This window comes from Grampus griseus (assembly GCF_964374135.1).
Source record: "Grampus griseus genome assembly, chromosome: 20".
Classification (NCBI taxonomy): domain Eukaryota; kingdom Metazoa; phylum Chordata; class Mammalia; order Artiodactyla; family Delphinidae; genus Grampus; species Grampus griseus.
The window spans coordinates 9,257,151-9,277,670 of record NC_139014.1 but is presented as its reverse complement, the minus strand read 5'-3'; the positions used below and the strand labels follow the sequence as shown (position 1 = coordinate 9,277,670).

The following is a 20,520-nucleotide window of genomic DNA, read 5'->3' as shown; positions in this document are numbered from 1 at the left end:
CTCACTTCCCACACCAGACAGTGCCACCTGCCTGAGCAGGCACGCAGGCCTCACAGTAGCAAGTGGAAACCACCCAATCCCAGAGGGCTGGACCCAGAAGGCCTAGGGTGGCCTGGGGGGATTTCCTAGTATACCTCCAGATGGAAACCAATGGTTTAAGGAAACAAGAGTCCAACCTGAGGGTTCAAAGTGACCTCAAGTCTAAACAACATAGATGAGTGGCTGTGACAACACCATCCCCCTCCCGCCTCGCTCAGGCTCTCCGGAAGCCCCCAGGACTAGCGCAGGAGCAAAATGGGTCTCTGAAACACCAGCAAGAATTCAGGAAAGCCAGGCACTTCAGTCAGGGCTTGGGGTCCCCATGCTGTCCACTATTCCTTTACACACAGGACTAACCGAGCTGGCCATGGGGTCTCCCGGAGGACAGAAAGGAGTAGTCACACTCGAGATGCAGATGCCCTCGGCATGGAGAAGGCACAGGGTTCTAAACCCGTTTGTTCACATCGTGGCTATCCCCTGGGATTGTGCCACATGTGGGCTGCCCCACAGATGCACATAACTGTGCAAGAGAGACCATTACAATATGCAATTCACACTCTGACCCACCCTGAGGCAGTCCGGTACATGTAAACATTCTAAGTAGATAGCCTCAGTTTTCTCAGCTATAAAAAAAAAAAAACACGAAGGTTTGGCACATAGGGGAAAAAACAGGACTGCTGAGGAAGGGACTGAAAAAGTGGGCTGTTTGACGCCAAACAAATGATCCCTAAGGAACCCTCTCTGTCCCCAAGAAGGGCAGGGCCAATGCGGGAGAACTCGGATGATCACAGAAAGACTAAAGCACGTGCCTTTTCATCTATTTGAGGGGAGAGGTTATGTGTATATTTTTTAAAACAGCCCCCCAAATGATCTGAGTTTATAAGTTTTGGGAGAGATCTTGCATAACTGAAATGCACATAAATGCGATGACTGTGATGTGCCCGCAGGGCTGTCATGGAGACTGACGGGGGAAGGGGCAGGGCTCTACCAGGCAGGCACCGGCACCACGGGCGCTAACAAGTGGGCCAACTGGTCCACCCCCCGGCTGTCCGGCATGGGGGCCGTCCTCTGGCCAGCCGGCTGCCACGTACCTTTGGCATGAAACGTCCAGCCCCTCCGCCAGTACTCCTGCAGCTGGACCCGCTCCTGCTGCCCCAGGCTGCACACCTCACTGTAGAACTGCCGCTCAATATGCACGTAGGCGGCCGGGATGGCACCTGCCACCCCCTTGGCCCCGAAGAAGCCGTTCACCTCCGGCGAGGCCAGCAGGATCTGGTACTCGGCTCGCGTGCCCAAGACCAGGTCCATGTAGGCCTGGGTCAGGTTGAAGTAGCCAGTGGTAAGGTAGACCTTAGCGCCTCGCTCGGCCTCCGTCAGCAGGGTCTCAGTGACAATCTCATCGATCTGAATCTCAAAGGGCTTCATCTGGATCAATGGGTAAATCCAGGTGTCTGGGGCTGGCCTCTGGTCTCCAGCGGCGGCTGCATCTTCCTGGGTTAAGAGGGAGTTGCTGTGGAAGGTCTGGGCATGCAGCATCTGCTGGCGGGTCCTGGCTGAGTTGATCACATCCATAACCCTCTTATTGGCTGCCTTGCAATACGCAGCCCGGTCACCTAGAGGGAGACATGGCAAAGGGGAGTCAGGAGCAGAGAAGGGAGGCTCTGGACTCCCATTCAGCACAGGAGACACACCACATGGCATGTGACAGGCAAGCACAGATGCCACAACTGATCCTTCACCAAACACGTCTCGATTGAGCACAAGACATTGGGCCCATGTGAGGCTCCTCTGTGGACAGAAATGCCCGGAAAAGGATCTTGCCACAAGAAGCCTGCACTCAGGGGGAAATGAAAAGGCCTCTACCAATCCACTTACGAAAAGTTCAAAAACAGGCAAGACTAGTTGAGGGCGGCAGTGGTCAGGATAGTGGGCACAGAGGGGTCGCGCCTGGCTAGGGACCCGAGGGGGCTTCTGGGAGCCAACCCACTATGAACACGTACATAAGCTGCACACACGTGACTAGTGTGCATGTTACACGTCAGAAAGAACATGTGTCTGACAGAGACACGTTTAAGTATGACCAGAGAGCAGGAGAGCGAGCCACAAAGGGTCAGAGGTGAACAGGCAGGCTCTGGGCCTTGTTTTCACACGGACACCAGTGACGAGTGGCTGCATGGACACAATGAAGGGAAAAGAAGTGAGTCTAAACTCTATCACTAGATGATAAGAGAGTTAATGAGCTAAAGCGTCCAACTCAAGAAGTTAGGAGGAAAAACAACAGGAAAAGCCAAAAAATACAGTACAAGGAAGCACATTATATAAAGCAGAAATTAACAGAAAGAAAACAACAATATAAAAATAGGTAACTTCAACATTGTCAAAAGTTGATTCTCTGAAAAAACTGACAGAATAGCAAGCCTTGGGCAGGGCTGATCAACAAGAGAGAGACGGGCAGCACGACTGTCCTGGTCACCGCTCTCGCGCTCTGGGCTGGGAACAGGCGCACACGCCCGAGTGCCTTCCAGGGCTGGGCAACAGCCCAGAGAAGGAATGTTGCTTGCGGGGATCCCTCCTTACTGACGGCGGCCACCACGGGGGCCGCTCACTCACTGCTTCTCTTGAGCTGCCCTGGTCCCGAACACGGCTGTGCCCAGCCCCCCACGCCCTCTGAGCGTGCTGACTCTCAATTCTGCCCCGAATGGGGGCCCTTTTTTCTGCATATTCACGCCAGGCCTGTTAAGTTAGATCAGGGGTCAGCCAGTGTTTCCTGTACGGGCCAGACAGTAAATATTTCAGGCTCTGTGAGCCAGAGGGCAAAATTGAGAACACTGTGTAGGTGTTCATATAATGCAAGAGAACACAGACTTCCATGAATTTGTATTGTGGAAATTTAAATCATAACAGTAATTATCATACAGCACACAGGCGTAGTGGCAGCAGGCAAGGCAGGCACTCAGATCACGGGCTGGCTCCACAGTGCACAGATCCCCAGGCCCCCGGGACAGGGTTCCCACCAGACATCCCCACTCAGATGCTTCCTTTCTGGCTCTTCTCCTCACATGGGCTAGGTTTAACCCGTTCCCCACATTGCTGACACGGTTGCAAATTCAGCAGCAGGCCTCCTTAAAGGCCACCAGGAAGCCACGGCCACAAGAATCACAGGAATGCAAATAGCCCGGGAATGCTAGATGCCAGGGTTTGCCTGTTTCCAGTGAGCAGGACCGAGGACTCTCCCATTTCACGTTCCAGGCAGGAGGCCGCAGACCTCAATGGAGCCGAGAGCCACAGACCCTCTGTGCTCCAGAGTCACGGGAGGTGGCCCTGAGGGGGGTGGCCATCCACCAGGCCGCTTCCTGTAAGTGCAGGGCAGGCTCCCGGCTCACTCCCGCGGGCACCCAGACCCGAGGCCCACAATCCCACCTTCCCCGGCGGCTCCCTCACCCGCAGAGCATGACCGATAGCCAGTGAGTCACGTCTGTCTGGCTCCAAAGACAAAAGCAGAACAAGGCTCTGCCACCCAAGTCTCCTAAACCCGTGGCAAGGCCCCCAGAGGCGCGCCCTCCTCACCCTCACCACCCCCAGGCTCAGGAGGGCGAGGAGCCCGGGACCCTACCTTTGTAAGGATGCACCATCCCCTCCACCACCTGCACTGTGTCGTCCCCCTGCAACTGCAGGGACACGTCCCCCACCGCGTCCACCAGCTCCGTGAAGAAGTCCGCAATCTCAGGACAGTCCTGCAAGAACACGTAGCGGTCCTGCCGGTTGGTGAAGTAGGAGTCACTCAGGTTTGCGCTACAGGGAGGAAAGCAGCAGGTGAGGACTCAGGCGATAGGGTGCGACAGCAAGTGCTGGTGACCCCGGTCTCAGGGTCACCAGCAGGAGCAGGGGAGCAACCAACTTGGATCAGGTGCACCAGCAGCCAATTAACAAACAGCTACTGACGGGCTTCCCTGGGGGCGCAGTGGTTAGGAATCCGGCCACCAATGCAGGGGACGCAGGTTCCAGCCCTGGCCCGGGAGGATCCCATATGCCGCAGAGCAGCTAAGCCCGCGCACCACAACTACTGAGCCTGCGCTCTAGAGCCCACGAGCCACAACTACTGAGCCCGCGTGCCACAACTACTGAAGCCCGTGCACCTAGAGCCCGTGCTCCGCAATGAGAGAAGCCACTGTAATGAGAAGCCCGCGCACCGCGACAAAGAGTAGCCCCTGCTCGCCGCAACTAGAGAAAGCCCGCGCACAGCAACGAAGACCCTACACAGCCAAAAATAAATAAATAGATAAAATAAAATAAAATAAAACAAACAGCTACTGAGCCTGGCCGCTCACGAGAGGTGGGCGAGAGTGACACTAAGGTGACACAGAGGAGTGACCGCAAGGCTGTCCCCTCACCGAGCTGACCACCGAGAGGAGATGCAGACACTTACAGAGCCAAGGACCACTCGGGCTTGGCCCCAGTGTCCCCCAAAGGGCCTGGATTCCCACCCAGCCCTGCCTGACAAAGTTATTTGTCCTCTCAGGCTTCTTGTGTACAAAGTGAGGGAAAGACCACGTGGGGTGACAGTGAGCATTAGCTGAGACAGTACACGAGGGGCTCACCCAGGAGCAAACACAGAGTAAGGGCTCAGTAAACCACGGCCAGCTTTCAGTCGCCCTTCGTGGCTTCCAGCCTCCGTGGCAGACAGGACACCGGGAAGACGCCGGGAGGGCCAGGCAACCAGACTAAACACGTAGCAGCAGGCCCTCAAAGGCTCGCGGGGACGGACCTTCCCTTCTCTGCGTGCTGCTGGTCTCTGCCCTGGAGACCCCGACAGAAGGAAGCCAACTCACCCGCTCAGGACGACGCTGTTGTCGAAGAGGTACACCTTGATGTGCTGCAGGCCGATGGTCTCGTTGAAGCGCTCGGGGATGAGGAGCCGGAGGAGCCCACGGAGGTTAGGCGTGTGGAAGAGAGACACTCGGACCTGTTCTGGAAACCTCTGCAGGAGTGGGAGCAGCATCGTGCGAGAGTTTTTCCTTCCTGAAGACGTGGGCAAGCAGGAGAGCAAGGACGGCAGTCACACCAGGAAAAACATGCAGCCCGCCAGTGCAGCGCCACCTACCAAGGGCCTGCGCAGCCGTCCAAGTCAGACCGCCGGGGGCTATTTTCAGCCAGAGGGGCTCCGGGACAGCTTCTACCTGGACACCCACCACATCTCGGGGCAGGACTGAGCGGCCCGTGTAGCGGACATCCGCTCTTCCAGCCCCACGGCACCCTCTACCCGCCTCATGGTAACTGCACCCAATCTCCTCCCGGGGGGCACCACCCAGCCCCGCTCTCATATTTCTGCTCTGGGTGAAGATGACTCTGTCCACCCCAGCTCTGGGAAGGCACTCAGGCCCAGGCTGGGCCGGTCAGCACGCTCAGGAGGCCCGGCACAGAGCCCGAGACAGGCCATGCAGGAGCTCCAGGCTGACCACGAGGGAAGCAGATGCTCTTCCAGTGGACAAGATGTGGCAAGATGGGCCTGGGACTGCCAGAGGCTGCCGCAAGGAGCCAAAGAATGAAGCCAGCCTAAAGGTCCAAGCCCCAAATCACGACCCACCCGAATCAGGTCAGACGTGGAAGTCAGAACAATTCTCTTTTTCCCAAAGTCATTTTTACTTGGACTGTCGGTCACTTGCCACAGACAGAATCCTGACGGACAGGCCGTCCTGGGCCATCCCAGAAGGGCTTCAAATAGCCTTGCTGCTGGCTAAGGACAGGGCGGTGAGGGTGTAATTCCTCGTTCTTCCTGAACAGGGAAGAATCAGGGGGCCAGGGAGGGCGTCAGACCTACCTCTTGAGCCCCGCGTGAAGTCTAAGAGAATGGACACCCTGAGGTCGGAAGGAAACGTCGTCTGCAGTGACTTTTCTAGAGTGCTTTCCAGGCAATCCACCTGCCAAGAAAAGACCCCAAAAGAACAGAAATGAAAGATCTGAAAAGATGGTTATGTATTAAAGAAATGAACCAACCTGTCAGCTAATGCCCCCACGGTCCTCTTTGAACACACACACAAGCATGTACACGCACACACCAGCCACGCTTGCCCAGAAGCCAACGCTGCAGAATCTCTTCACCTGAGGCCACCGCGGTAACCGTAATCCGAAGACATGGCGTCTGCGGCCCGGGCCTGGCAGGATGAAGGCTCTGGAAGTCAGGGACGCGGTGCCCAAGGGTCTGGACCTCGCCGCTCTTGAAAACACTAAGACACCAGCTCCCACACACGTTCCAATGGATCATCCTTACAGGCACACAACAAACAGCGCCCCACACACAGACATCACTCGGTAAATATTTGCTGAACAAATAAATCCAAGACACAACCTGCCCACTGTCACTCTCCACAGGCTGGACGTGGCATTCTTCTCCCAGGAGAACAAACACGCTTCCCAAGGTGGCAGCTAAGAGCACGTCCTGAAAGCGGGGCAGCCTTTCCTCACACAGGAAGGGAAGGGGTGGGCTCTCTCCTGCCCCCTACCACAGCCCCTGTTCTCTTCCAGCTATGCCCTGGGGGTTGCTGAACAAGGCAAACCAAGAAACACTTGCTGTGGGCAAGGGTCCATCTCACTCCCTCAGAGTAGAAAGCCATCCAGGGACTCCGACGACACAACGACCTCATTCACACCCACTTCAGCTCAACCTACAGATTCTGCGCTGGGCTCGTCCTACAGGAAGCACCCGCTGCACAACAGCTGACGTCTGCTCCTTCCCAGCCCCGCGTGTCTCGTTGGAAGGGACAAGCACGGCATGACAGCAAGTCTAGGTGGAGCCAGGCTGGCCGCAGACCCGCACCCGACACCAGCCCTGGGCGAAAGCAACGGCCAGCTCGACCTGCCATGCTGGCTCCTCTGTCTAACACAGACTCAGAAAGCCTTCTCTATAAAGGACCAGACAGTAAATATCTTGGGCTTTGCAGGTCAGATGATCCCTGTCACAGTTACTCAGTTCAGCCACTGTAGCAAGAAAGCAGCCATAGACAGAACAAAAATTAATGAGAGTCACTATGCTCCAATAAAGCTTCATTTATGGACACAGAGATCTGAATTTCACATGCTTTTCATGTGACACAATTACTACTCCTCTTTTGATCTTTTGCCAAACATTGAAAATGTAAAGCAGAGGACACGGGTTTGAGCCCTGGTCCAGGAAGATCCCACATGGCAGAAGATCTAGGTGCACGGGCTTCAGTAGTCATGGCTCACGGGCTCTAGAGCACAGGCTCAGTAGTTGTGGCGCATGGGCAGAGCAACTAAGCCCATGCGCCACAACTACTGAGCCTGCACTCTAGAGCCCGCACGCCACGACTACTGAAGCCCGCGTGCCTAGAGCCAGTGCTCCGCAACGAGAAGCCACTGCAATGAGAAGCCCGCGCACCGCAACGAAGAGTAGTCCCTGCTCGCCACAACTAGAGAAAGCCTGAGCACAGCAACAAAGACCCAACGCAGCCAAAAATAAAATAAACAAATAAATTTATTTTTAAAAAAAGAGAGAAGCCACCGCAATGAGAAGCCCACGCACCGCAAGGAAGAGTAGCCCCCACTCACTGCAACTAGAGAAAGCCCGCACGCAGCAACAAAAACTCAACGCAGCCAAAAATAAATAAATAAATTTAAAAAAAAGAAAATGTGAACACCATCCTTAGCCCATATTCCACACATAAATAGGCAGTGGCCAGGTTTGGCCTGCGGGTCACAATTCTCGGAGCCCCGGCTTGGCAGACAGATGGCCTACGGCCCCTGCGCAGGGTGAGGAGGACACGGGCCAGCGAGGTCAGGAGGCCCAGGATCACACCTCCCTGCACCCCTACCTGATCCTCCTGACGTGCCCCAGAATCTGGGGCAACAAGAACAAAAGCTGGCCTGAGACGCAGGCCAAGGAGGGCGGCTCTACCCCAACTCCACGGCTCTACACAGCCCGAGGTTTTAGGGTGACTCACTACTGCCAGTAGGACCACCCCTGCTTAAACCTTACCAGTTCCTGTTCCAAAGGACCTGTCCCCAGGTAGAGGGACGCCATCACGACCCGCCTCTTGGCTACTTTTATCTGCCCCTGAAGAGAAGAAACAATTCAAAATTCATAATCACCATTTTCACCGTTCAGTGAGAAAGATACAGTCCTTTGATATTGGAGGCAAATAACACTGCAAGCTGCACTATCCTGTATCTTCACCAATTAATATTTAAAGCAAGCCCCAAATGTGTGTGGTAACCTACCAGGTAAGGATCCACAACCCTAATTTAAAATACTCAGCCTGAAAGTAAGGCATGATCTAGCCATGCTATAAGATACAGCACAGCCACGAAAAGAATGAAGGTCTTTGCACACTGACCTGAGGGGATGGCCACAGTGCACTGCAGGAACAGAAGCAAATCACTGAACAGAACGTAAACCATGCTCCCCCGTCACCACCCCATGCACACCTGTATGGGTGTGTGTGTGTGTGTGTGTGTGTGTGTGTCCGAGGAGCAGAGCCAGACGAGGGAGTGCGGGGGCAAACTTGCACTCCAGCCCCGTCTGCACAGCTGGGGTTTTATAATGAGCATGTAATTTTTTTTTTAAATAAATTTATTTATGTTTATTTTTGGCTGTGTCGGGTCTTCGTCGCTGCACGCGGGCTTTCTCTAGTTGTGGTGAGCGGGGGCTACTCTTCATTGCGGTGCACGAGCTTCTCATTGCGGTGGCTTCTCTTGTTACAGACCACGGGCTCTAGGCATGCGGGCTTCAGTAGTTGTGGCACGTGGGCTCAGTAGCTCTAGAGCACAGGCTCAGTAGTTGTGGAGCACAGGCTTAGCTGCTCCACGGCATGTGGGATCTTCCCGGACCAGAGCTCGAACCCGTGTCACCTGCATTGGCAGGCGGATTCTTAACCACTGCGCCACCAGGGAAGTCCCAAGCATGCAACAGTTTTGAGATGCAGACAGACAGGTACCTAGCTAGACACACAAACAGAACACACCAACATTCAAAGATGATGCATCAGTTCCAATAGCCAGCATCCTCTCCCGAGACCTGATCCAGCCACGGGAGTACACCAGACCCCTCACCAGCGCGGCCAGGCCCCAGAGGAGGTCAAGAGCAGGAAGAAGGGCAGCACCACCCTCAGGGCAAGCTGGCGAGGGCACCGGGGAGGCAGGACACACACACGTGCTGGCTTTCCCACATGGCCCCCACAGCCTGCACTGTCGACGGAGGAAGAGGGGCATCTTGACTAGATAAACACACCAACACACCACTGGGAAAGGCTTATATGCAAGGAACAAACAAAAGAATTTCCTATGTTTGCTGTTTCCTTCGTTTTGTTATTTATTCAGATGGTTGCTTGTGGGGAAAGTGAGTATGAAGACAGGAAAGAGAGGAAAACAAGTAAAGTGTGAGGCAATCAAGTTCGGGCAGCAAAAGTCTATGCAATTGTTTGCCATGGCACCAGGTCCTCTGGTACAAGCTCAGCTGTCACGAAGGCCTGGGCCCAGGCAGAAACCACGCTGCACTCTCTTCTCAGGGAACACGGGCCACTCTGTCCCAGGAAGAAACACATCCCGCTCCACATAGAACTTGCCGGAGAACCCGCCCATGACTCAGTGCAGAAGGCAGGGAACGGTGGCCTCGGCTTCTTCCTGGCCTGCTGGGCTGAGCCCCTCACGCGTCCCTCCAGGCGCTGCGTGGCCTCACCTCCAGGCCAGGGGACCCCCATGTGGAGACTCAGTCCATCCTTCACCCGGAGTTGATTGGGACACTAAGAACCACCTCCTTTGAAAAACCTGTTTCTTCAAGCCAAGCAGAGAACCAAGTAGGAGTAAAGAGCAAACAGCCTCAGCATCAGTTCTACACAAACAAGGACACACAGGAGAGTCAAGCAGTGTAGGGAAGTGGGGGAGAGCATGCATGCATGTATGTGTGTGCGCACGCACACACACACACACACACACACACACACACACACACACACACACACACACACACACACACACACAGCATACCAGAATGAGCCAGCCGGAAATTAAGCTAAGAGTGGATCTACAGAACAACAGGGCAAAGGAGAGAAAATGTGCAAGCATTCAAATGAACTAGAGTTTGTTGTGCAGAAAAAGGAACATCTACATATATTTCCTGTTATGTCCCAGCACTTCTGACCGCATCATACCTTAATTCTAACATCACTGAATTAATACAAACTCAGAATTCATGTAACTAAAAATTAATTAGCGTTTAATTACTTCATTCCAATGAGCAGTTTAACCACAAATAACTAGACGTGGCATGAACACCTGACTAATGTATTGAAAGCCGAACCCCGCCAAATGCGAGGTTTAGCATCTCTACCGAGAGAGAAGGTACAAACTTTAGACAGAATTACGGAAAAGAACCAGGATCACGAGACCTAAAACCAGACATCCAGACTTTCCAGTTACCTGTAAGTACTCTCCACTGAATTGAGAGGCTCCCGGCCACTTCCTACATATCAAATCCCATCCACAGGTCATTATGTCTCCATTTCCTGTCATCTACTCTATGGAGCTACTGTGTGTTGGAGCCGTTGCCTGGGCAGGAGTCTGCCATGCCCTAACCAGAATGAGGTTCGTTCCCTCCCAGACGTCCTCAGCGGGGACGTGCCTGCTGAGGTCCCCAAGCTCTCACTAACCTCCCGCCTAGCCTACATCTCCAACACGGAACGAAGGGAATCAATCTGTCACAAGAAACAAAACCTAGGACCTGACCCTCAGTGCCCGCAAGCTCTGAGCTGCTCCACCTGAGACATCAGCCACCCAGGAGAGCTTCTGATCACGGCTCAACTCAGCCATCTGTGAAGCGGAAACCTAACAGGTGGAACCCGCAGGAATAAGCTGAGCAGCCATCAAAAGTGTCTAGAACACAAGGTGCTTCAGCCCAGGACTCGGCCAACCTTATGCCCCCAAACCTCTAATTCCATGTCTGACCCTCTCTCTTAGACACAACTTACCTTCATGAGCTCAAAAAACTCTGCAGGTGAAGAAAGCACCCTGACGTGAGAGCTGGAGACTCCGAACTCTGGAACCAGGTTTCTGATCCACTGGAAGCGATGCACACCCTCCGGACACAGGCAGCAAGGAGGCGAGGTGACATGGGGGACAGCTGGAGACAGCAGAGGCGCCAACAACAGCCATGGCGGCCTGGGAAAAGAGACATACAAAGGGTCGCACTCCTCAAATGCTTCCTTACAGTCCCTCTCAGCTCCTGTGGGCAAAGGAGAATTTTTCGGGGTGGGCGAATTTCAGATTTCCCGGACCACCTTAAGAAAGCCCCAGTCAAACTCTGTAAAAGAAGTTTTCAGCCCCTACAAGTTGAGCAACTTAAGAATTGCCAAAGCCTATGGATAAACCCCAAACTTTACGCTGATTCCAAACAACTCAAAATTTAGAGCAGCCACAAGTAAACGCAGAAAAGCCATCGCCTGGTTAATGGCCCCAACGAACCCACCCGCAGAAAGCCGCCAAAGGCTGCTTGCAAGGGCAGGTCTGGTCTCAGGCTGGTGAGTACAACCCAGACCCCCGGTTGTCTCACTGATGAGATAAATGGGCTTTTGTTCAAGGAAGGACCCAGAAAAAATTAAGTTTTCTCTTTAATACTAGGATACAGAGAGAAAAGCTGGCACTGGAAGAGGTCACCTCAAGAGGGGCCGGCAGTGACAACTGCCCCTTCACCCCTGGACACATTCTCCTCAGAGGTCACACCCAGTCTCTGGCTGGTTCCCGTCCACTGAGGCCAAGACCGCAGTAAACAGTCCCCTGCCCACTGAGCCTCATCTTTGTCCGGATGACGAGACACCTGCAGGGGCCGGGGGAGGGCAGTGCACACCCAGAGCCCCACACCAACCAGCCCCTCATCTGACTTCCAGCAAAGAGCGGCAGGAAAATCCTTTTCAGCGCGTGACCTTCACCACGGCCTCAAGAGGGGCTCTAGGGAAAGGACGCTTAAACACCCCAAGGCCTGAAGGGCCACAAATTCCAGGAAGATGATCTCATTCACTTGCCTCCTGATAAAACGCTGAATCTTCCCAGGGTTCCTGAATGTCCCTACACACACGCCAGATGGCCTGCAGCTGTGCTTCCCAGAAAGCCCACCGGGCTGTCACGGCAACTCATTGCCAAGAAAAGTTTAGTCAGCGGGTGGAAGACACCGGGTCTGGACCCTGGGAAGCCAGGGTTCACCATGGGCCTCCGAGCAGAGGTGGGGACCACACTCGCGGGCATCAGCTTGCTACACGTCTCCTCTGGCTCCCGGGTAACAAGCAGCAAATGAAAGGCCTAGACGTGTAAACAAGGGATTGCTACCTCGATTTCCCCAAAGTGGAGGCCATGCTCCTGCTGTGCTCAAGGCTACCTTCCAGAGGGGAGAGGGAGCGCCTTCAGTCCAACGGAAAAGCATGAGAACGGGAAAGGTGCACAACAATCTATCAACGAGAAGCCGCAAAGTGGGGCTAAAGTCTAATGTTCATTAATTAAACATAGTCTGTTTGAGGAGGAAAACCCCACAGCGCTGTAAGATCAACTGATCTCCCAATCTCACAGCACTTATCGCTCAGACCATATAAAAAGTATCCAGGGTGTCGCCGGCAACCCAGGCCATGCAGTCAGTCCCCACGCGTTCTTCAGATGAGCCAACAGACTCAGAGCCGCTCCCAAAAAGGAAGATGAGGAAACACCTCTTTGGCACACAGCAACCCAGGAGAGGGCAAGTGCCAACCTGGGCCTCAATCCAAGTGGTCATGTGAGCACTGATGGTGTACGGGGGAGGCACGGCCGGCCTGGGCACCACTGCCCACAAACCTGGTGGCCTCACAAGCGTACACACCTGAAATCATCTAAGAACACAAAAGAAAATGCTAAGGCTAATGAAGGAAAGGTCAAAATATACATATGGTAGATGTGCTTCAAATGACCAAAAAGGGGAGCTGCTGATGCCTGAGCTGCTGGGGACGCCTCACAACACCGTCCCTCCAAATGGGCTTTGATCGCCCGGTGGGATTCAGACAGTAAGTGCGGGGGCTCCAGGCGAGGAGAGGTGCGAGCAAAGGGAAGAGGCAGGAACTGCCAAAACCCACCAGCGCCAGAAAAACCCAGGAGGGGCTCAACAGGCAGTCCAGAGAAGACACACAGTGACTGTACGGGGGTCAGGCCCCGCCACCCAGGAGAGGGGCTCGGCAGGACAGGCCTGGCCTTGGGCCACCGCGGGCAGGCTGCGGGCCTGTCGGGCAGCTCTCCTGGGAAGCTTCAGTCCAAGTCCAGATCAGGGCCTCAGTCCAAGATCTGCTGAGGGCTTTTTTATGTTACTTCCTGTTTAACCTGTGTACTGACAGGTTTATTTTTGTTAGACAGGAGAAGAACTGAAAACCTATTAGGTTTCAGGGATTCATCGTGGAGGAGACCCAACCCTCAGGTGGTAACTTCACATTCCAAAGAGGAAGGTGCTTGGAAAAAGAGCACAGAGTTTTATAAAGGCCCCACAAGGTCGGCAAAGGTGGGGAGACCACATCCAGAGCCCAGACACTCAAAATCTAACTGCAGCACCTGGGCCGGGGCAGAAGCAGCCAGTCTCCGTGGGAGACAGCGCAGGGGCTCACGTTCTCCGTGCATCTCAGCCAGATCCCCACGGGGGTGAGTTCCCGCTTTCCATGACGGACGCCTGGGAATCTTCTCAGAAAACACTTCTCCCCGTGCCAGCCACAGCCCCTGCTGCACAGTAATCCCAGCCTCCAGGGGCCGACCACCTGCACAAGCAACTTCCCCCTCCAGGCAGCTGTCCCGGGTCAAAACCCTAACCCCCAAGAGACAGGAGGAGGCAGGGAGCTGTGGTTACTCTACAAAAAAAGCAGGGCTGTCACACTCACCATTTAGAGAACTAAACAAACACACACACATTTTCCACATCTAGGCCTGCACTCCCCTGAATCATCTCTTTCTAGATAACATGGAGCTCCCATTTCTAGTTATAGGGAGGAGGAAGTGGCAGGGGCTGGGGGGCCAGATAATAAGGTTCTGCCGCCCTCTCACTCCTTTACTCTGGATCATCAGGGAAGTTTGGAGGACAGAGCTAAGGCCAGATCAGGGGCGCGCCCTGGTACTTGAACTCAGGCAAGCCTAACTACTTTGCTACAGCCCTCAGCGGGTGGCAGAGGCGGCAACAACAGTGCAAAACAATCCTCGGCCCACAATTCTGAAGGTGAAACTGACAGCATCCTCTCCAAAGGGTGGGCTCCAGCCACCACCCACACAGACACCTGACTCTGGGGAAAGGTTCAGCCAGGTGATTTAGGGCTTCCTATGAAATTTGCAAACAAATTCCCTGAGCTGGAGAGTGGGCTGGGCCTAAGTGCTGAGGACCCCTGACCTGGGGCCACTCCCTCCACCTGGAGAGGGGCCTGGGGGAATGGGGTGAGAGGATGGGGGGGGTGACGCTAGGAGAACACAGTGAGTATGGAGTGGGAGGGCAGTGGGGAAGAGAGGGAAGTTTCTTCTCAGCATCTCTAAAAGGAATCCATATCTGGACTGCCTTGACCAAGAACAGCATGCAGTAACACTCTTGTCCATGGTCCGGGGGCCACCATTAAAGCAGGGACAGCAGAAGCCTGCCCTAGACAGGACGATGCACCCACCCGACTCATGAGAGGCACAGGACCGCAGCGGGACTTGAGTTCAGAGTAGCTAGTCAAACCGAAAGAGCGAGAGCAGAACGGCTGCTGAGAGGCCGCGAACACAGCTATGTGCAAGGGAAGCTTCAGAAAACGGGAGAAGGCATTTCTCCTTTGTGTGCAGAGACAGGAGTCTTCCATTCCACCAAACATTCTGAAGCTGCAAGTGCTCCATGGAAAAATACTGCCACACCTTGCGTTCTCCGTTCGTCAGGATGCACAACAGTGCGCCTGGAGGTCCAACCGAGCTCTCACGGGGGCAGTGGAGGCGCTACTAAGGAAAGGCAACGCCAGAGAGTTCCACCTGGGTCTGCACTTCACCTCCACCAGGCCCCGCACAGCTCTCACGGCTTCAGAGGACACAGGTGCTTCCCCTGGGGCCACAGTGGTGTCACCCATCCTTTGGGACACAAGGAAGCAGGCCCACCTCCTAGCGTCTTTTCAAAACAGGGTCTGCAGGGCTTTGAAGGAAGAAAACGGTGATGCCGGAGGACTATCTCCTACACTAACCACAAATCCACCGTGGACAGCACAAGAGTTCTGTCCCCTGTACCACGCCAGGGCACTAATTAAGTGTCCTGCACTCAGGGTCATGGTCTAAAGGTCCACGAGCTCTCCAGGGACTATAAGGTTCGTGGTACACACTCTGTGGTTTGTATCCCACCCAAATCTGTACAAAACGACGAAAAAAGAAAGAATGTTTTAAAAGAAACTGAGCTCTCCGGATTGCAATATTTTCAGAAACTACTTTTTAAGAAAAACCCACCCTCCCCCCGTCACACACATTTAAACGTAAAGAGGTGAAGTGATGAGAAAAGACCAAGTCATAACACTTCCTGAAAAAGGCTCGAAAAACTACACGAAAGGACGAAACTTCCTGCAGCCCCAGCAGCAGGCAGCCCTTCCTGACTAACGCAAGACCTAAACCCAAGTAAGGGAAATGAGAGTGAATTCCCGTAGGTCACAGAAGACCAATGGCTGCTCCCTCAAGGCCGGCACGAGGCCGGGGCTGCCAGCATGTGGCAACACGCTGACTCTCCTCTTGGCTTGTCCAAAAGAAAGTCGATTACATCGAGGGGCTAGAAACCTAACATATACTTATAACCCACAACACACCTCCGTAGCCAAAGGCATCAGGCATAGCCAAGTGCCTGCTGAGAACCACTCACACGTTCTACTAATCCAAACTGCTGCAACCAGCCTGACTTCCCGGCAGTGAAAACGACTCATTTACATTACTCGGATCACGTGTTTACAAGGGAATTATCTATCAGACCGCTTCAATCCCAGGCTAGTTTCTATCTATGAGCACACAGCTGACTGACCAGCCTACTTCATCAGCAGCAGCAATGTGCTCAGAGGGTACTCAGGTCAATATGAACCTGATAAAGCTACAATTTACAAGTCAGTCAGCTGCAAATCTTATTTTAATTCTCTGCAAGATCAAATTTGAATTATTTGGGGAAATCATGCTTTGATTCTAAATATCCCCCCTCCCACCCATTCTACTGCTATAATACAAGAGGTGGCGCTACTGAACTCTAATGAATAAGGAGGACTGGGTCCCAGCATCAGAAAACTCAGAGAAAAAGTAATTTCTGGAAACCTGGTGGTCCCTCAGAGTAGAAACCACTAAGAAGTAGAATAAGAGTATGTTGAGCTGGCATTACAAGGTAAGGAAACCTAATAAAAAGAACAGTTTGCTGGTTATGTTTCCCTCTTACACTCGGGAAAGTTAGGACACCCCACCACCACCCCACACACACACATACACACACATACACACACATACACACACACATACACACACACACACACATACACACACCTAAAATAAAGAAAATAGAACTTGGGTTTCAAAAATAAAGACTTTTCTGCACACATAGCTCAAATTGAAAATAGTTTTTAAAAAAAGAAAAAGGAGACCACAGAGAAAATATTTCCTTGTATGGCAGCAAACTCAGTTAGGAACTAACGCCCTCTTGACACATTTTCCACCAGGTCTCATACCCCAAATAACAAGTCAATTCTGTGTAGTCTGATGACTCCAAGAAACTACCTGAAGTTTCTGTCTTCCTCGCCTGAGCGCCGGACCCGCCCTTCACCTGAACAGTGAGCGCCTCCACTTGGACCCACCTGGATACGAATGGACATGCCCTGAACTCACCTTATCGTCATCCCCCAAACTTGGTCCTCTTTCTTGCTCCCTGTTTTAGTGAAGCATGCCACCATCCATGTAGTCACCCAAGTCAGAAACATGAGCTACCTCCTCAGCACCCCCCTACACACCCCCACCAGAGCTGATTCCAGTCCAGCCCTCTCTTCTCTTCCCACTGTCCATGACTTCATACAAGCCCCACCCCCTCAGGCCTAGACCGCCGCTGCCACCATCAACCTACATCACTCACTATCCTTCCTTGAACACTGGCTCCCCACTTCCTCACCTAGCCTACTCCTACACGCCTCCAAAACACAGCTCCAAGATCATCACCGCCCGGGAGCCTTCTGTGACTTCCAGGTGTGCCTTAGTGCTGCCATGACCTTTCCTACCTTACTTTACTATTGTCTGTTTATGGGTCTGAGCACCATGAAGGTGGGACTATGTATGTTCCCTTGGTACCTAGCACAGCACAGCTGTGCTCTATACACGCATGCTGAATGAGTGAATGAATCCAGCTGTCCACGGTAATGAGTCAGATGCCTGCTTAAGAAAAAACAGCAGTATTTCCAAATCACTAATTAGAAGTAATTTTTTTTAATTGATTAATTTATGGCTGCTTTGGGCCTTTGTTGCTGCACGCGGGCTCTCTCTAGTTGCAGTGAGCGGGGGACTACTCTTTGTTGCGGTGCACGGGAGTCTCATTGCCGTGGCTTCTCTTGTTGCAGCATGGGCTCTAGGTGCGCGGGCTTCAGTAGTCGTGGTGCACGGGCTCAGCAGTTGTGGCTCACGGGCTCTAGAGCGCAGGCTCAGTAGCTGTGGCACACGGGTTTAGGTGCCCCGCGGCATGTGGGATCTTCCCAGACCAGGGCTCGAACCCGTGTCCCCTGAATTGGCAGGCAGATACTTAACTACTGCTCCACCAGGGAAGCCCCTAGAAGTAATTTTAAATAGAGTTCTCTGTCACTATGGCTGTCTCTATAACTGAAAGGAAACCACTGCAGTAAAGAACTGTTCCCTCTCACCACTCCCCTTGCTAGTCACGAGGATTCACCAGGCACTCCAACAGTTGAGTCAGACTGGCAAGCTAAAATCTAAAGTAAGTTCATGGCTACACAGAACTATTATCAATGAATCAATGATCAGAGTTACAAGAAACCACATCATTCGGGGAATGAGGAATTGGTTGGTGCAACTGAACAATAGAGAAGAAACGAAAGTCAGCAGCCACTGGAGGTGAGCGGCCATACAGACATGAGTAACCCCAAACAGCCAGGCCACAGAGAAGCAGAAAACATCTGCAAACCAAATAAGGCAAAGAAAGGGTCAGAACCCCACAGTACTGTAGTAATACTGCTCAAAACATTTATCCTCCGTCCTAGCATAGGCATCACCTCCAAGGAGTAAAAGACGCAAATATCTGACATTTGTGTTTCTATGTCTGTGATTTAACTGAGTTCCTGGTTTAATTTTTGACCCACAGCCTTAACCAACTTAATCAAGAAGAAATATGGAGCCACAAGTCCTGCATCCACTAATGCTATTTACAAAAAAGACTTTTAAGAAGTCAATGTAGACTATCCCCACGGCCACACTGCCCTCCCCCCCTGCAGAAAAACACTCAAGAGAAATGTCTTTCTTAAAAGAATTTGTGGCGATTGCCCCAACAGCCTTTAGTAATCAACTCCAATGTTAAACAGTGATTAATCATGAAGTACTTTTCTGTATAGTTTAAATACATACAAGGGAAATGACAAAATGGCCTAAACATCTCGTCCTTGAGAACATTTTTTGAAACTTTAAACCAAATTTCTCAGTGGTTTGATACCAGGACGTAGAAGTCATCTGACTTCACTACCCACTGGAATAAACAGGTCTTTCCTAAGCACCAATTACAGAGAACAGAGGCCACCTCTTCTACACCCCACTCCCACCGGGTTCACTGATGTGAAACTTAAAGCCGTTCTGATCAGTAAGCTTCCAAGAGTTCCGTCCTGGGCTGATTCTATCACAAAAAGTTCCCCTAAGTGAAACCTGAATTTTTGCTGAAAATCTTCCAAAGTAACCCAATAAGAAGCAAGTTCCTTTCCATACCTAGAATCAGCACACATGACTGGGCCACAGATCTCTCTACCAAAGGCCAGAAGGTCACATCTCACCCTAGTAGCAGATAAAAATCTAAGGCGCAAACTCTGCAAAAAGACGCAGTTCCAAGATTTTTTTTCTTAAGAAACAAGCGTAAGGCTCGAGTCTCTCCAACAAGAAAACTACTTGCACGTAAGTCTTTTTTTTTTTTTTTTTAATATTAGCAACAGCAGCAGGCCTCTTAGGTCAGCATGTACCTGGCAAATGTTTACTTCGATAGACCACTGCCTGAGCGAACTGCTTCAAAGCCTACTTCACTATTTCCATAACTCACTTCAGTACTTTTCCAGAACACAGGCCCTTTGCAAAGTGTAAAAGGGGTTTCAAGTGGTTCCTCTTCCCTGGCCTGAGCGTTCCTGACTCAGGATTGCTTCACAGCCCTCTCTGGCAGGATGTGAGAAATGCTGCAGGCACAGAATCCCAGCAGGGCTGATTCACTCCCGTCAAGTCACCTCGCAGCTAGGATTACTTAAGGAAAAGACCCCTCCGGACCCAAACAGTGTCTCTCGCGAAGACTCTCCAACACACACACCCCGGGGCCCAAAGCAACGCACGAACTCCTCCCCCCGCCCCGGGTGTGCACACACAGCCCCTTCGCTTCACCGTACGAGGCCGGAGGCCGGAGGCCGGGCTCGCCCCCCTCAGCCCCGGGCCGGCCCGACCGACTTCGGGAGGGGTCCCCCACCCCGGGAAGGCCGGCGGCGAGGCGGGACTGCGGGGGCCGGGCGGGCCCGCGCGCGGGGATACGGAGAGCTCACCGCGACGCCGGGAGCGCGGAATGAGGGTCGGGGCCGGGCACGCCCTCAGCCCCACCGCTCTCTCACCTCCTGCGCCGGCGGTCCCGGTTCCTGCCGAGTCGGTCGGACAGGCGCCCCAGGAGAGCGGCCAGCCCAGGGCGGCCAGGCAGGAGGCCCAGCAGCCGCCTCCAGAACACCGGCCCCGCCGCCGCCGCCGCCGCCGTAGCCGCCGCCGCCATGGAGACTCGCCGCTTCCGCTTCCGGCGCGCGAGAACTTTATTGACAACCGCGCGCGCGGACACGGGCGGCGCGCGGGAGCCTGGAGGGGAGGCGGACCCACCCCGCAGCCTCAGTTTCCCGCCAGGGGGACGCAGGTGTGCTGCACGCAGGGACCAGGCCGTGGAGGAGTAGGGCGCGGGCACCAGCATCCCCTGACTCGGTCTTGATACCGGATGGGGGTGGAGAGTGAGGGGCATCACCTGTCAGACCCCACGACCAAGTTCAGGCTGGACCTGACAGGCCGAGCCCCTGCTCCAAGGTGTTAGCTAAGATGTACAGAAGTGGGTGACCGTTGACTCACCCGGGCGCACTGAGAACGAAAAATCCCCACCAGACCCAGGCGGGACCATCTTTCACCTTGTCAGCCCTGGGCCTGCAGCTCCAGGGCACAGAGCAGCTCACCCAGTCTAGATGCTGTAAAGACCCCTCCAACCTCCCCATGCGCCCAAATGCATACACACGCTGTAACCCGCCC

The 20,520-nt window shown here is 53.5% G+C and overlaps 1 protein-coding gene across 1 annotated transcript in view; it reads right to left on the bottom strand.

Moving 5' to 3' along the window:
• Positions 1 to 20,194, bottom strand: part of PGS1 (phosphatidylglycerophosphate synthase 1) — a gene marked incomplete at its 5' end in the record, with an annotated part of 39,516 nt that extends 19,322 nt beyond the window's left edge. Inside the window, 7 exons of the mRNA XM_082678784.1 lie at positions 1,131 to 1,652; positions 3,653 to 3,831; positions 4,869 to 5,058; positions 5,858 to 5,957; positions 8,033 to 8,110; positions 11,019 to 11,208; positions 19,854 to 20,194. Coding sequence (XP_082534910.1) covers positions 1,131 to 1,652; positions 3,653 to 3,831; positions 4,869 to 5,058; positions 5,858 to 5,957; positions 8,033 to 8,110; positions 11,019 to 11,208; positions 19,854 to 20,194 — 1,600 coding nt within the window. The remainder of the gene's footprint in view (positions 1 to 1,130; positions 1,653 to 3,652; positions 3,832 to 4,868; positions 5,059 to 5,857; positions 5,958 to 8,032; positions 8,111 to 11,018; positions 11,209 to 19,853) is intronic.
• Between the last annotated feature and the right edge of the window lie 326 nt (positions 20,195 to 20,520).